The 16,514-nt window shown below is 45.1% G+C and overlaps 1 protein-coding gene across 2 annotated transcripts in view; it reads right to left on the reverse strand.

The window, feature by feature from the left end:
* Positions 1–16,514, reverse strand: part of SRPX (sushi repeat containing protein X-linked) — an 83,465-nt gene that overhangs the window by 20,395 nt on the left and 46,556 nt on the right. For both annotated transcript variants that reach the window (XM_072137806.1, XM_072137805.1), the window contains 3 exons: positions 11,862–11,988; positions 4,993–5,114; positions 2,237–2,416 (listed from right to left, as the gene is read on the reverse strand). In XM_072137806.1, coding sequence (XP_071993907.1) covers positions 2,237–2,416; positions 4,993–5,114; positions 11,862–11,988 — 429 coding nt within the window. The remainder of the gene's footprint in view (positions 1–2,236; positions 2,417–4,992; positions 5,115–11,861; positions 11,989–16,514) is intronic.

The raw sequence follows: 16,514 nt of genomic DNA on the forward strand, positions 1-16,514 counted from the left end.
AGAATTAAAGAATTCAGCAGGTAAAAATGTATAGCACCAGCTGCAGATGAATGCTGGAGGAGCCATGTACTGTTTGTGCTTGCACTGTGTGTGCAGTTCATTAAGTATATATTCTGTATACACTCTGGTGTTGATGTTTAGGTTATCTCTGCTGTTCACCATCTTGATGATGATGAAGGGGTTACTGATGGTTGCTGCTTGTTCCTGAATAAAGTAACCCAGTTTGTTCTCCCAAAATGTCTATGTGCTGTAGAAGATAGAAACGCTGCTACAGGTTATGGGCCCAGGCAGACAGAAAAGGCTGGTGACCAGACTGACACCAGGAACCTTCCAGCATCTCCTTTACACAAGCAAAAGACACAACCATAATGAACAAGGATGGCAAATGTCTATATATATGCAGCAACCCCGCTTCCTTACAAATCACCAAACCAAAAACACAAGAGCTTGTCAGCAAAAAATGTATAGTAAAAAATGTATAATCTTTATTAATGCAAAAAAGTCATGATAAAAATATAATACAGTACAGCACTTTGTAAATATAAAATGTTGGCATAAGTTTGTACAATTATACAGGGTTATCCTAACAAGCATGTCAGATCGGTGTATGAGATAAACTACCTGTGCAGTGCCTGCCCCGACTCACCTAGCAGCTACTCCAGCCTTCTTCCAAGGGGTAATGAAACACTGGCTGGTCTCACTTTTAAAAGGATATTCTGCATTTCATCAAAAATAATACAGCACCAGATTTGTTACAACAAAGTGCACACCTTTCATAGCATCTATGATGACAAGCTTCTATCTGTTGTGTTTTTGGTTAAGTAAAAGACACAGTCCATACATACAGGAGAAAAGATGGCCGGAAGCTCAGGGCCGAAACTGACATTGACCAAGCTGAACAATAACAATTATCAGCTAGGGAAGTTTAAGATGGAGATGTTACTGTCCAGGAACGACCTGTCGGTTATTACCACAGAGAGACCAGAAGTCAACTACCAGGAATGGGACAAGAAGTAAGAGCTACTAGCAGTGGTGGCAAACCTATGGCACGGGTGCCAAAGGTGGCACTCAGAGCCCTTTCTGTGGGCACCCGGGCCATCGCCCCACCACACCAGACAGGACTCAAAGAACCTTCCTGCAGTTCCAAGCAACTTAAAAGATGGTGCTTTCAGTCATATTTTCATACTTACTTTGCTTCTTGGGACTGTAGGAAAAGGGAGAATGACTAGACAGGGCCGAATTGTCTTTGGGGGACCTCCTGCGGGCCCCTACAGGTCTACAGAGGGACAATGGAAAGAAGCTAAAATGATGCAAATTTTCCATCTTTCTACTGTCCTCAGGAGGCCGATATGATTGCAGGGAGCAGTAAGTTACTGCTTTAATTTTTGGTTGGCACCTCGCGATAAATAAGGGGGGGGTTTGGGTGTCTTTTTGGGCACTCGGCCGCTAAATTTTCCATCTTTCTACTGTCCTCAGGAGGCCGATATGATTGCAGGGAGCAGTAAGTTACTGCTTTAATTTTTGGTTGGCACCTCGCGATAAATAAGGGGGGGTTTGGGTGTCTTTTTGGGCACTCGGCCGCTAAAAGGTTCGCCATGATTGTACTATAGGTTTAATAATAGAAGATGACCAGCTAGTCTACATCAGACATGAGAGCACTGCAAAAACAAAAGGTTAAAGCCACAATCTCTGATCCATGTACAGATAATTGGAATGCAGCTTTAAAGTGACAAGCAGTGTTGCACGGCTGGTGCATGGACTCTGGAGCAACAAGCCATATGACAAGTGATAAGAGTTTCTTCACCAAATTTGACTCAACTAAAAAGGAAGTATCCAGGCAGTAAAATGAATACAATGCAACTACAAATAAATAAAGTGCTATATGTTCCCTGCCTAGAACGAGGACTATTATCTGTGAAACACAGAAAAAGGACTTAATGGGAAAACAACCTTCAGAGAAATCATAAAAAGCATCAAAAGACTGTCCCATATTCACCCAAACAAAATGGGGTGTCTGAAAGATGCATGGTAACTGATTCTGGATCACCTGAAAACTGAGTGACGCCACAATGACAGCTCCTTACTTACAAAATAAACTATTCTCTTAAACTGTACAAAAACCTTCATGTGAACTTTGGAATAAATACAAATGTTTTGCATATAAATAACTCCAAATGAAAAAGCACCAAATCCCAGAACATTTTTATTAATTTTTTATATTTAAGGGAATACTTACAGGCACACGTGGGCTCTGCGCCTGACCACTCTGAATTGAACTGGCATACACGAGCTGGGCTTCCCTGCAATTCATAGCCTCCCATGCAAAAATAGTCACAGGTTGCGCCATAGTTATCTCCAGCTCCAGAGCACTTGATGTATCCATTCTCGGGAGCGTTCAGCTTAGCACAGCGCCTTACTTGGTAGAAAGACAAAAAGAGAGACAACAATTTACTCTTATTGAAAACAATATAGATGGATAACGATATAATAATTGGCTTCTACACACACTTATTATTCTTCATTTTGAATTTTTTTTGGGGGAAAATGATAACCCATAGTTAAATGTATTAGTTCCTCTGCACAGTGTGATTTATATATAATTAAGTTTGTTAATAAATCACCTACATATTCTGCAGACCTGTGCTGATACTGCATTATTTCAAATCGTTTTCTGTCTCATGAGCGTAATTAGTAGCAGACTACTGAACTACCTTTCCCCTTTTAAAAGATATACATACTTGCACGTGTGAGTTACAATCCCACATATATACACTCGTATATACACACGTTGGGGCACATTTACTTACCCGGTCCAGTCGCGATCCAGCGGCGCGTTCTCTGCTCTGGATTCGGGTCCGGCCGGGATTTATGAATGTAGTTCTTCCGCCGTCCACCAGGTGGCGCTGCTGCGCTGAAAGTCATCTCATTGCGCCGGAATGCACCACCTCGGACCAGGTGAAGGTAAGCGCTCCCCAAGCGACACTTTTTCGTTTTTTAAATGCGCCGGTTTTTCCGAATACGTCGGGTTTTCGTTCGGCCACGCCCCCCGATTTCCGTCGCGCGCATGCCGGCGCCGATGCGCCACAATCCGATCGCGTGCGCCACAATCCCTGGGCAATTCAGGTACAATCGGCGCAAATCGGAAATATTCGGGTAACACGTCGGGAAAACGCGAATCGGGCCCTTAGTAAATGACCCCCATTGATATACTTAAATAGATACACATAAAGCATATAAACACCATATACACACATACAGCATAAACATACACACATAAATACAGTACCATATAAACCCATGCAGCATATACACAGACATACAGCACATCACATATGCACAAACATATGGAGTATATACACATCACATATACACACATACAGGAAATATACCACATATATACAATACCATGCCATACACAGACATACAACATATACACACATACAATATATACACACCATTCTGTTAAGGATATATTCCTCTACGGCGGCCATCTTGGACCAAGAGAACAAAACAGAAGCCATTTTGAAAAACCAAGAAGTTTAAAGTATTAGCTGAAAAATCAATTACATTGGCGTCTTTAAGGCACCGTTGTAATTGAGAGGCGGAGTGGTGCAGCACAGTGTGCCTGTGTACACACTCTGTATACTTAGGGAGGCTGTGTATAATGGATGATGCTGTATATAATGTGGGAGACTCTGTATACTGGGGGAGGTTGTGTACACTGGGGGAGGCTGTGTATCCCGGGGGAGGCTGGGTATTACTCGCTAGGCTGTGTATACTGGGGGAGGCTGTGTGCTGCCTACAGAGTACCGTGTACAATTTAATTTGGGAGTATGTATATAAAGGCTCTCATAATAAATTAGGGGAACTCTATATAAATTAGGTATGTATTTAAATTAACAGGGTGCTGTAGTTCAGGGGGTGTGGTATATATAATGAATTATGGGTGCTGTAGATACTATAATTTATTCAGGGGACTATATAAAGGATGTTTTATGTGGGGAATAGTGTGCTTAGTCGTGCTCAGTAGAGTATATATTATACTGTTAGTGACTGTGGTTTTTTAAGGGGGTAGTGTGGAATTGTGCTCGATGGAGCGGAAGACATTTGACTGTGAATTTACAGAGATAAACCATGGCTGGGAGAAATCGTAAAGAAGTCCACTTCCTGATTGGGCAGTTCATCACCTGTATGAGTACAGGAGATAAAAAGAGTTTCTGGAGGAAACAATACAAATTCTATGCGGGGTCCTTAGCTGGATTCAGATTGAACCCTTCAGTGCTGGAAGGTTGAAGTTAACATAATTCATGCATACTGTATATTCAGCCTCTAATTTATAATGTATAGGACAATGTATAGGACAATGTAACCACACAGGTCATTCTGTGTTTTATGAATTAAAGGAAATCTCCCTCTAAATGTTACCTCACCACTGGAGGTTAAAGGGAACCTGTCACCAGGGATCTCATTTTCACTAAAGACAGGTTGCAAAAGCCCATTACAGCTGCATTGCAAATATTTCTTCCTTTCTGCTTTCTTTAAGCAATTGCATTACAATCTTATTACCTTACACCCTGACAAAATCCTCTGTGTAGTCCTAGGGGTTGGGCTTTGCTTTGGATGCATTTCAAAAAACAACATGTGACTTGTCTGTGTTGCAGACTGCTCAGCTCTTGGCCTCCACCTTTGTGCTTCTGTACAGCTCTCCCCCCCACCCCCCACACACCAGGCTGTGACCTCTGTGAAAAAGCAGGAGGGAGGAGCTGTACAGGAGCACAAAGGTGGGGGCCAAGAGCTGTTTCCTTTAAACATAAATCATACTATTACAGTGACAGTACCTGGGGCTCCATAGTAAAGATGCAGGTTCTGTTTGCATTGGTACATGCTTCATACAGATATTTCTGCCATATGTGTATTGTCTTACAACCTAGGAGCATCCTTAATATTTATAAAAATGTATATTTGATCCAGACCAATCATAAGTCTACTTACCTCTGACTTTGACAGTAAATTTGCATGATGCCTTGTTCTCAGCTCTGTCATATACTGTATATTGGATTTTATGATCTCCCTCTGGGAAGTCAGACCCTGATGGAAGTCCCTTTAATGTGACGCTAAAATAAAATATAACATGATTTATTCATTCATCATACTGACAACATTATGGCATTCGTGAATATGCACTTATTTGTACCTATTCTCACAAAATATGACAAATGCGCTCTCTAAACTTGTCAAATATGATTAATACTCAGAGTGTACATCAATAATCTGTGAGTCAATAATAATGCATTGTAAAAGAAAAAAACTAACTAGGAAATTTCACTATAATTTATATTGATCAAAAAATCTATGTGACAGTGGTCAATCATATCTGTCCTAGTATTAAAAAATATAATTTCAAAAACCTGCATTAATACACAGAATACTGTATATATTCCTTTATAGACTTCCATAGTTGTTTGCAGTGTGTGAGCGATGTGGGAAATCAGAAGCTACTGACACAGTGGTTATCAAACTGTGGGTCCCGACCCCGGCGGGGGTCGAACAACCAAAACACAGAGGTCACCTAAAGCCATCGGAGCCACGATTTTATAGCATTTTTTGGCACAAATACAATATTTATGTACATGGTTTGGGGTCACCGCAACATGAGGAACTGTATTGCGGGGTCACAGCATTAGAAAGGTTGAGAACCACTGTACTGACACATATTTTGTAGGCCTCTCCTTATTTGGCAGAGAAGTGCAACATCCCCCACCGGGCCTAGCCTTCGGATTGAGGCCTGGAGTCAGCCGGGGCCCGTAGTACCGGAGTGGCTGGCGGTTGCGGCCTAAGCACGCTATTGTCACGGTGCATGGTACGGGGGGAACCGGAGGGCTGTCCTACAGCCTGGCAGGTCTCCAGCAGGGTGGTGTTGGCAAGAAAAGATGAGGGAGCGGCTGCTATAGCGGATCTCCCTGGGGCAACCCCTTAATGTCCCGAGTGTGAGTCTCTGGGTGATGGACAGGGTGCCGGTGATGAAGGCAGCCGTATTAGCAGGGACCAGACGGAGACAGAAGTTGAAGAAAACAACTTACAGTTCTTTATTTGAACCGCAGGAACCGCAGCAAACGTGCCTTTAACAAGATGGTGGAGAACTGGAGAGGTATTTGGAGGGAGCCACAGGATGTAGGTCACCAGCCTGGATGTAGAGGGCAGGCTGGGAGGCAGCTGTGTCCTTAGAGGATGCTTCAGCTCGGTCCTGGATCTCTTCAGGTATCACCCTTGAAGGTAGGATGATACCCCTTTCCTCACTAAACTAACTCTAGTCTTATTCTCCACTTCAGGCAGGGGCTAGGCTCTTCCTGCACTGGTCCGGTGTGCTAGAGACTCTGAGCTGCTGCTCAGCTAACTACTCTCTGCATGCGTCCTGCAGACCCAGAGGGCCTGACTAGGACCGGTCTCTTCTCCCTTCTGGGAGAGACTGCTCTCCTCTCTCTCCTGGGAGAGACTTCCCTAGAACATTCCTGGCCAGGGGGTTTTATTACCTCCCTTTGGTCAGGTGGTGGCTGCTCCTCCAATTACCTCTCAGTTCACAAAGACAGGATGTAACACATATCATTGGATACTGGACTTGTACATCATATACAGATTTAACTTCTGCCTTGCCAGCCAGGATTAACCACTGCAATGTCCCCTGTGTGATGTGGTGACATGTTATGGGGCTTATTCGCAAACCCTACCTCGCCATTGCATCGGCGAGGGTGTTGCATACCCCGGGGGCAATTGAAAGAGCCGCCCTCGGCTCGACTACAGTTGTTTTGGGGCACAGAGGGGGCTAAAGGCACTTCTAGGAAGTGCAGGCTATGTGAGGTGTAGGGACAAACCGCCCATGGTCCTGGAGACAGGCACCTGGGTTGGTGTCGGACTAAGACAAAACATGTAGCTGTATGACAGTTGGTCGCTGACGCCATTAAACCGAACTGTACAGTAGGAAAGGTGTGGTGTCATGTCCTGTAATCCACTCCTTGCACCAAGGCCTGTATATTTGTTGTATCAACGCTTCTTCCCTGGCGGCAATTATATAAGGTGTCTATCTGCATTGCGTTAGCATATGCGACACGAGTACCTCCTGACTGGTATCCTTACCCATGTATGGGTGGCATCCAGGTGCTATCTTTGTAACACCCCCGGTCCCCTAAAGACCCGCAGTTTACGGACTACCCCCACGTGCAAACCTCAGTTTGAGGGATCAGGTAGCGGTCAGTGTTTTACATAGAAAGACGGTCCGACACAGCCACACTACAACCTGAAAAGCCTATGAAAGGGTTAATGCAGACTACTGGCATATATGACAGTGTGCAAACATTTAGCAAAATCACATTGGCTTAGCAGCCCAATGGGTACACATCTTATAACATAACGTTACAGATAGATAGGCTACTCAAGGTAGCAAGATAGCAAATGTCTCTTTTCCTGCAAAGAAAAGGCATAAAAAGTGCAAGCAGAATGTCCATACCTAAAAAGGAAGGCATTAAGTGCAAAATGATAATCAATAGCAATAGCAACTTTTCCCTCGAGTATCTGACAAAAGTCTCTCAGAAGGTCTTTAATGACAAAGTCCATCTTCTGGGTACAGCCCTTGATGTGGGGAAAAGTGCACTGAGATGCAAAGGGTCTCCTCTATTTGGAGAGGGACAGAGTCCTTTGAAGAAATCTCTGCTGTGGCAGAGGAAGGGGTGCTATCATAGCACAAGACAATGTATAATCTCTGGACTGAGATAAATAAGGGTAAGAGTCTCAGGAAAGTCTCTGGCTCTTTGGGGTAAGGACAGAAATAAATATTTACAATGGACAAAGTACCTGGAGAGGGCTACAGCCCTTCAGGGGTTAGTCAGATGCACCTTCGCTGGGTTCAGCAGGGACAGGATCCAAAGGCAATAGGGAATCCTGTGCGTCCTCAGCGGGAGTAGGTGCCGGCTGGGGACACCCGGTGGCAGTAGCGGGTACTGCAGGTGCAGCAACATCCTCCGGACCTTCAGGGGGAGGAGCGCTGTCGCCCGGGGTGTCGGCTGTTCCAGCCGGGGGCTCAACTGAGCCAGGGACCACGGAGGGGTCCAGGAAGAAATAAACAGGGACCTGCGGCAGCGCCGCAGCTCCTTCCAGCTCCGGTTCTTCCGGGGCCGGGTCATCACCCCATTGGTAACCGGCAGGGGGAGATGTGGGCCTAGACGGAACCTCCAGACAAGGCTCGCTAGCCGGGATGTCTTCTCCCACAGAAGAGCCGCGGGACCTTGCAACGCTCCCGGCAGGGGAGACGGTGGGGGTGGCGCCCTGGATCATGCCCGGCCCATGGATGGCAATGGGACCCGTACTCACGATTACCGTGGATGGGGCATTCACGTGGGTCACCGCCCGGGGACTCGCAGCCGAGGAAGAAGAAGTGTTCGGAGACTCCGGCCACTCGTCGTCCTCATACCAGTCGTCGTGCGGGAAGTAGCGGTCCTCATCGGAGTCGGGGATCCGGATCACACCAGCCGCCCAAGGTCCTCGGGGCCCCTCTTGCAGGGAGAATTCACTGCACTCGCCTGGCTTCAGGTTGTGCTGGCTCTCCGGCAGATCAGGCCTCTTGACGGACCGGCGTGGTATAAATACTTCCCATCCGGTGTAGTCCTGGGTGGCGAAGCCATAGCCACGCTGCTTATCGAAGAACCGGACCATGCCGGTGGTGCGGTTCTTCTCCACCCAGGCTCCAGCTGTAGACCGGCCGGCCATGTAGCGTTGGGCCTCCTTCTCGCGGCGTCGCTGCTCCGAGACAGCGTCCCGGAGTCGCTGGCGGGCGGCCTCACCTCGGCCTCGAGGCTGCGGAGGTGCTGGTGCTGGGGCTCGTGGCTCCGGTGCAGGCTCGGATCTCCGTGATGGTCGGGCAGGTGCCGGAACAGGAGCAGGAGCTGTCGGAGGATCAGGAACCGTCACAGCAGGGCTAGCAGGCCGAACAGCAGGAATGGTAGGCCTCGGAGCAGGTGGCACAGCCGCAGTAGGCCCAGGCGTTGGCTCGACAGGAGTCGGGGCTTCCCCACGTGGCGCCTCCACGTGGGCCTGCGGTACCGGTATGGTAACCGGGATAGGTACGAGGAACCGCCCGGGTGGGACTTGGTACTGCGTCACCGTTTGAAAACACGTCCTGGTGACGAAGGCCCGGGTCAATCCTCGGTGCAGCCGATGTCCAGCGGAGGGTCTCCGGACCGGCTGCGCAGAGACCACCACCATAGTCTCTAGCACTTCATAGAACTCAGGCCGCTCCACAGGAGGGAAGGGCGGAGGACCCCACATGATATGGTCCTCACTGTCCAAAATCCACTCGAGTTCTGGCGCCTCGAGCCAGTGGGAGGAGTCCAAGTCCTTCCCGCCAAGAGCTGTGGCGGGCTCTAATTTTTCCTGCGCCACAGGAGGCGGGGTTCGCGCCATTCGCGCGTGGGCGGAGTTTTGTGAGTCATCTGGGTTTCCCGCCAGTGAGGGTTTTGGCGGGCTTGAATTATTTGCTGCGCCACAGTTTCTGAGGTAAAAATCTTCAGGCGCGGCAGCGCCGGATGTAGCAGAGCTGGTACAGTTCTTGCCAGGATTAACCTCTGGAGTGCTGGAGCGGCGCTCGACAGCACGTGGCAGCAGTATAACACAGTTCAGTCCAGAAACACACAAGCACTTGGGCCTAAACCCGGATGGCAGCAGGGTTAGGCAGCACAGTCTTTTTAATAAAGGAAAGTCTTTAATGCCGTAATAAGGCACAGAAGTATCAATCCTGTTCGTGACGCCACTTGCAACATCCCCCACCGGGCCTAGCCTTCGGATTGAGGCCTGGAGTCAGCCGGGGCCCGCAGTACCGGAGTGGCTGGCGGTTGCGGCCTAAGCACGCTATTGTCACAGTGCTTGGAACGGGGGGAACCGGAGGGCTGTCCTATAGCCTGGCAGGTCTCCAGCAGGGTGGTGTTGGCAAGAAAAGATGAGGGAGCGGCTGCTATAGCGGATCTCCCTGGGGCAACCCCTTAATGTCCCGAGTGTGAGTCTCTGGGTGATGGACAGGGTGCCGGTGAGAGAGACTTCCCTAGAACATTCCTGGCCAGGGGGTTTTATTACCTCCCTTTGGTCAGGTGGTGGCTGCTCCTCCAATTACCTCTCAGTTCACAAAGACAGGATGTAACACATATCATTGGATACTGGACTTGTACATCATATACAGATTTAACTTCTGCCTTGCCAGGCAGGATTAACCACTGCAATGTCCCCTGTGTGATGTGGTGACATGTTATGGGGCTTATTCGCAAACCCTACCTCGCCATTGCATCGGCGAGGGTGTTGCAGAAGCTTTTGGGCCTCTTCAACAAAAGGTCAGTAGCTTCATCTTCTGCGCATACACACTACAAGGAAGCCTCTTCAATTTTCCAAATAACAGAGATGAAAACATTAAACTGTGTCTCTACTGGGCTCAGACAATACAAGGATTAATATGACAGCGGATTATGAGGCTTCCACTGACAAGATTTTTCTAATTTAATTGCTGCCATTTCCCGATAGCTCATTGTTTTATGAAATCTGTTCGGATAAAGTCCAGGTCCGTTCTGGCATATGACTCTATCATGTTTAACCTAATCTTATTTGATAGTTAGTTTTTGTGACTAGTTAGAAATGAAAATTCACATAAAAACTGCACCAGTACCAATCTTACTACATAGACACTGAAACAGAAACAAGCAGAATTAGACAGAAAGTCTTATACTGCACCAGATCTATTAGTGTTTGATACTGAATAATAAATATGTTATAGTATAAGGGTGCCTTCATGTAGCCCCCCTTATAGGAGAAAAAAACTGAGAGTAACAACACAGGGGAGGTGCTGCAGATTTCTGACATTGGACATTGGACACTAATGACCCCAAAGTAGCTAATACAGCCACAGTAGCACCCTCTCAAATAGTGACCAGGTCATTGTACCCTCCTTGTTTAATGTAACCATGCCCCTCATCCCAAAAGTAATAGTAACAGGGACAATAAAAATGTAAATGCTCATCTTTCTCTTGCCACCATCTTCCTCCGGAACAACATGATGAGATGCTGGCACATGCAAAGAGTGATGATGCGTTCACCAGCTCCGGCCATAGGCTACACCCCATCTCCTCCATCTCACAGGCTGCCAGAACGCAGCCTATGTGGTGGATCGCACCTCTGTAGATTTTAAAAAGGGGAGGGGGATACTGGCCAGCCCCTGACCGGAGCCCCACTATTCCCCACCTAAAAGCACCCTGTTTGCGGCTATTACACATTTGTTGCTTATCAACCATTAAAGACACAAGGATCTGCATGCAAATCCAAATCTTTATCTCACACAGGCTGTGGGATGCCATATAAAATATAAATTAGTTGACATTGAACTATCTTATATGTATGATCACCTGTAATTTGCTTATTTCCCAATACAGACCGAGCAATGCTATTAGATTACCGCCACACAAATCATCTCTATCCCTTTCACCACAGAAGCCTTACACAGGAATGGAGGGGGAAGAAAAAATTGATACCTCCTGAAACACCTGAAAATACTGATTTCATAATGAGATATAATAGAATCATAGAAACTTGGAAAAAAGTAAAAATAACAGGCAATTCACATGTTACAAATCTCAATTTTATGTGTTGTGTTCTTTGACCATTCTGTTAACTGGTCTGTTTTAAGCTTCGTGTGCTTATTGTACATTTAATACAATGATTGAATTCTGTAAATGTTTATTTCTGGTGCCTAGAATAGTGTATATAGGAATGCTATTCTCCATCAATCATATTAATATTCTATCAGGAAGTTAGGATTTATACAATTTTTTACTTACTCAGTGAGAATTCCATCTGCAGTATCTCGTCCTTCAGGAGTGTCCCAGAAGACCCTGGCTGTAAGTTTATTTGGTTCTGCTACTTTCTCTTTTACACTTGGACACTGAATCCTCGGAGGCTCCAAATCTGAAAAACAAATTATTCAGTAGAAATGGGGATCCCCTGCCCAAAATGGACTTCAGAATGCAATATAAAGCTGGATTCATATTAACATGTCTAAAGTTGTCACCTGCGAAGGACTATGTACCAAGAATAACACTGATCACAATACAGGAAGTCCCCTAACACCAAACTTACAGATGATCCCTACTTACAGATTAACCTCTCTGCTGTATTGATCAGCTTTAACTCCTACGTGCACCAGGACGTGATAGTACAGCCTTGCAGGAAGATACCTACCACACCAGGGCGTTCTATCACGTCCAGATTCTGGCACCGGCTCCAGAAGCAGCAGGTGTCAGCTGTATATTACAGCTGACACCACGTTTTAACACCCTTCGATTGCAAGTGTTAAACCCTTACAAGATTGTAAGGGTCTACACCCTAAGGAACGAATAACCGTGCTGCTTGCTTCAGTGCAGCCCCGAGGAGGGCAAAGTGCCCCAGGGCTGCCTGATCTCCCCTTCCGGGTCTGACTGTAAACTGGCTGAGCATGTCTTAGCCAGACAGTTTACACTGCACTACAATACATTGGTATCAGAGCAGAGCATCGCTGGTTCAAGTTTCAGTTTGGATACGGTAAAAAAAAATTAAGTTTAAAACATTAAAATAAAATGAGAAATAAAGAAGAACGTGCGCCACAAATCCTGAATCTGGCGCCCTCTGCACACTACACAGGCAAACTGCATTTATTGCAGTTAGCCCTATTTTTAGTAAATGTGCCCTAATAAGTGCATCAGTAGGCACAGCCCCACCTCAAGTGCACTATGAAGCTAATTTGAATAAAAATAAAAAACTAACTTTCTCTAAAATGACAGATGACATGGAAGCAGCAAGCTATGCCTGGAGAGCTTACACAGTGCCATACACTATGCGGGTGGAGTGATTTGAGGAAAACTGTCTTTTAAAAAAAAAGGATTTTAATTCATATTTTTTTCATTCAGTAGGTTGTTGTCTATAAAGTCAGAAGAACCAATCATAGTGCTAACACATTTTACTACGTGCGCTAGTCTTAATTTTCCCCCCCGCCGGTGCACATCACTCTGGGTATACCAAGAGGCTCCAGTGCCCAGATGAATTCTACCCTAGGTCCTGCCTGCTGTAAATTCATCAGGCCATTGCATCCTGTCACCCGCCTGCCCGGCTTCTCACCCGTCCATTGCCTCTTTTCAATAAAGTGATGTAGGTGGTGAAAGGGTGAAAAGTTGCAAATTCCTGGATGCGTGCCAGGAATTGCATCTAATTCAAGCCTTTTACGCCAGTTTTTTTAATTGTGAGCCAAGATCAGGTGTGGACTAACAGAACAGTTGCAAAGCTTTCCATTATACCTCTGCTGCATTACATTTTAATATATTGTGTTCCTCTTTTATTACTTCTTTTTAAAGGGGAATGTTAATATCCCATTTTGATTTCATTTAAAAATTTGTATTGTCCTATAATTGTTATATTATTGGAAAATTCTATATAATTTTTCATTAGAGACATATCATATCAGACATCAAATTAACTGTAAAGTCCTGATAAATAAATCTTTTAGGTGAAGTGCCCTGAATCATTAGTAGAGTATATACAGCATACTTAAGTATAAGCCGAATTGGACATTGCATTGATGAGTGGAGGCTGCTGGACATTGCATTGATGAGGGGAAGCTGCTGGACATTGCATTGATGAGGGGAGGCTGCTGGACATTGCATTGATGAGGGGAGGCTGCTGCTAGACATTTCATTAATGAGTAGATGCTGCTGGAAATTTCATTGATGAGGAGAGGCTGCTGCTGGATATTTCATTAATAAGGGGAGGCTTCTGGACATTTCATTAATTAGAAGATGCTGCTGGACATTTTATTGATGAAGGGAGACTGCTGGGTGTATTTTTAACAAGGGGAGGCTTCTGAACATTTTATTAAAGAGTAGTTGCTGCATTTCCAACTCTAAGTTTATGCTTGAGTCAATAAGTTTTCCCAAATTTCTGCCTTTCTTGATAAAATACAAATGCAGAGAAACTGTATATTAAAAAAAATGAAGATTTATCTGCCTTTGAGTCAGAGATTTTTTCAAGACAGATATGTGAGTGGCATTTCATTTCACTGTTGTGCATTGCTTGCTTTTTCCCTTTCCCATAGGAAGTAACTGAAAATGCTGACAACTTCTATTTTTCACATGTTACATGCAAATATTATTATTCCCTATTAGGAATACATTTTGAGAATCGTGAAATGATTTCAGAGAGAAATGCCCTACATGAAGGCTGAAGAGGGTGAGATATGTGTCTGGTCCGATCATATGATCAGCACGTCCTGTGTAGCATTGCTGTTCTCTGATGCAAGGGAGGACAATGGAAGGCATCCGATTCTTTTGTTGCCCATTGCTGTACTGTAGGGTTCATGCTGGAGAAATATATAACTGATATCAGCAGGAAAACCTTGTGAAGGGAAGTTTCTTATTACCCTCACAGCTTCATAGAAACAATTTGTGAAATCACTTCAGTCTAAGTTCAAGTATGTACTGCCCTCTAGTGGCGATTAGGCAGCATATCATAGTGTTATGCCTACTTTGTGCGCTATAGAATTAGACATTCATTTACAGTGCCCCCATTTACATCGCCACACGCAGCAAATGTGCCCCAATGAGTCCCAAGAAAGTGTGTAAATTTTACACACTTTCTTGGGACTCATTGGGGCACATTTGCTGCGTGTGGCGATTCACCAAGTTTTGTGCACCAGAAATCATGAATGTGACGCTTCCCCGCAATGGCCCAAAAGAGTTCACCAACTTTTTTGTAATCCACCTTTAACATAGTTAAATATGGCATTTGGTCCGACTGAGAACCGGAATGCCCCCTAATTTGTCTCACATGGAGGCCGAGTTTTGTTCTTAAAAAATAAACCAGATATACAGATCCCCACAGTCCTGGCATAGTGAGACAAAGGGGCACAGGTGTCACAAGTCTGTCTTTATGGTGGCGGGGGAGGGGGGGGGGTTGAGGGTGGTCTCGGGGGCTGTTCTTAGGTTTTCGACTGGTCAGATCTATCTTACCAGTTTTTCCTTATTGATACATATGGCATTTGGTCTTTAGTGAATTTGCTCCTTTTTAAACAAAAGTCTCCAAAAATGTGGGATTGTTTTGTAAAAAGTTGCAACTTTCACATCTGGATTCAGGTGATAACTCAGGGAACACTGCAGAAAACTAGACAATGGCAAACTTTGAAAGGAGACTGTTTTAGGTGCAAAAAAAGTAGCAAAAAATAAAGAAAAAGGCAAGCCAAAGGTTTGATACATGTGGCCAAAGTGTTGTGAGCAAGTCTCTTGTATTGGGTTCAGACCGGGGGGAACCTACATTTTTATTTAAACAAAAAAAAATATTTTTCACCCGATTTCCTCCCGCCCCCAGCAAAGGGCGCTTTCAGTTGTTGTCGAAGCAAGTGCTAGGTACATCTGCCCAGTACCTGCTCCGCAAACTACTGACTCCAGGAGTGGGATCTGGCTGAAGTGGTGGCTCCAACCCATACCTGCCAACACTGAGCTGGGTTTTGGTTGTGTTTTCATGTATATATGGTATTAATGATTAATGGCCTTAATGATAAACCCCTTAGTGAACGCCCATATGGATTTCTCTGTCGGTCACTAAGGGGCCTTAGGCTAGGCCAATAGGTTTCTCCAACGGCAAAGCCTACGTTGTGCACGGGCCTCCGTGCAGGGAAGAGCATTACCCCGGCTTCTTGTGTATTGCTATGTTTTTAATCACTGCCTGTGCTGTTATTTCACTGTGTGCATTGTTTTGCTATTCTGACAATGGAATACAAGATTTTCTCTTTAGATTGACCTCACTATATACCGTAATTATTGGAACTTCATTAGTGACTGATGTGAGTGATTACAGTCTGCGCACAGTGCTGCTATATATGACAAGGGACATATATATAATATATAATGGGAGAAAATGGAAGCTGCACACTGTGTAACAGCAATGCGGTTTACATTAATGACAGTAAACACACAGTAGACATGCACATGTACACGCTCTGCTAGCAACCTGTCTCTGCCCTGACCTTATTCTCACAGGTTAACAGAGTACATCATAGAAAGTGCTATCTATGTCCGCGCTCTATAAATCGTGTGGAGGCGGACAGGAGACCCGACTATACGTGTTCTCTCATTAACAGACGCAAAGTGTTGTCTTCTATACCTCGAGCTTTTAGTACTCAAAGAAATATAAAATATAAGAAATCACCCATTTTATTAATCTGGGAAATATTTTGAAGGAAAACTACATAACATATCTGTACATGTCTGTTTGCATTGAAGTATTTTTTAACTATTTTACTTTCAATTTTACTCCAGATTTTACACTGGTAGAGTTTTAGCATGGAAGGAGAAGCTGGAAATGAAAGCCAAAGGTATTGGTGGCATGTGTGGGCATAGGCCTCTATAGCATAGCTGTTATTTTGGGTAGGTAAATCGTGGGGACAGATACTTGTCACTTTAAGGGGTATT

Source organism: Engystomops pustulosus, chromosome 2, assembly GCF_040894005.1.
Source record: "Engystomops pustulosus chromosome 2, aEngPut4.maternal, whole genome shotgun sequence".
Classification (NCBI taxonomy): domain Eukaryota; kingdom Metazoa; phylum Chordata; class Amphibia; order Anura; family Leptodactylidae; genus Engystomops; species Engystomops pustulosus.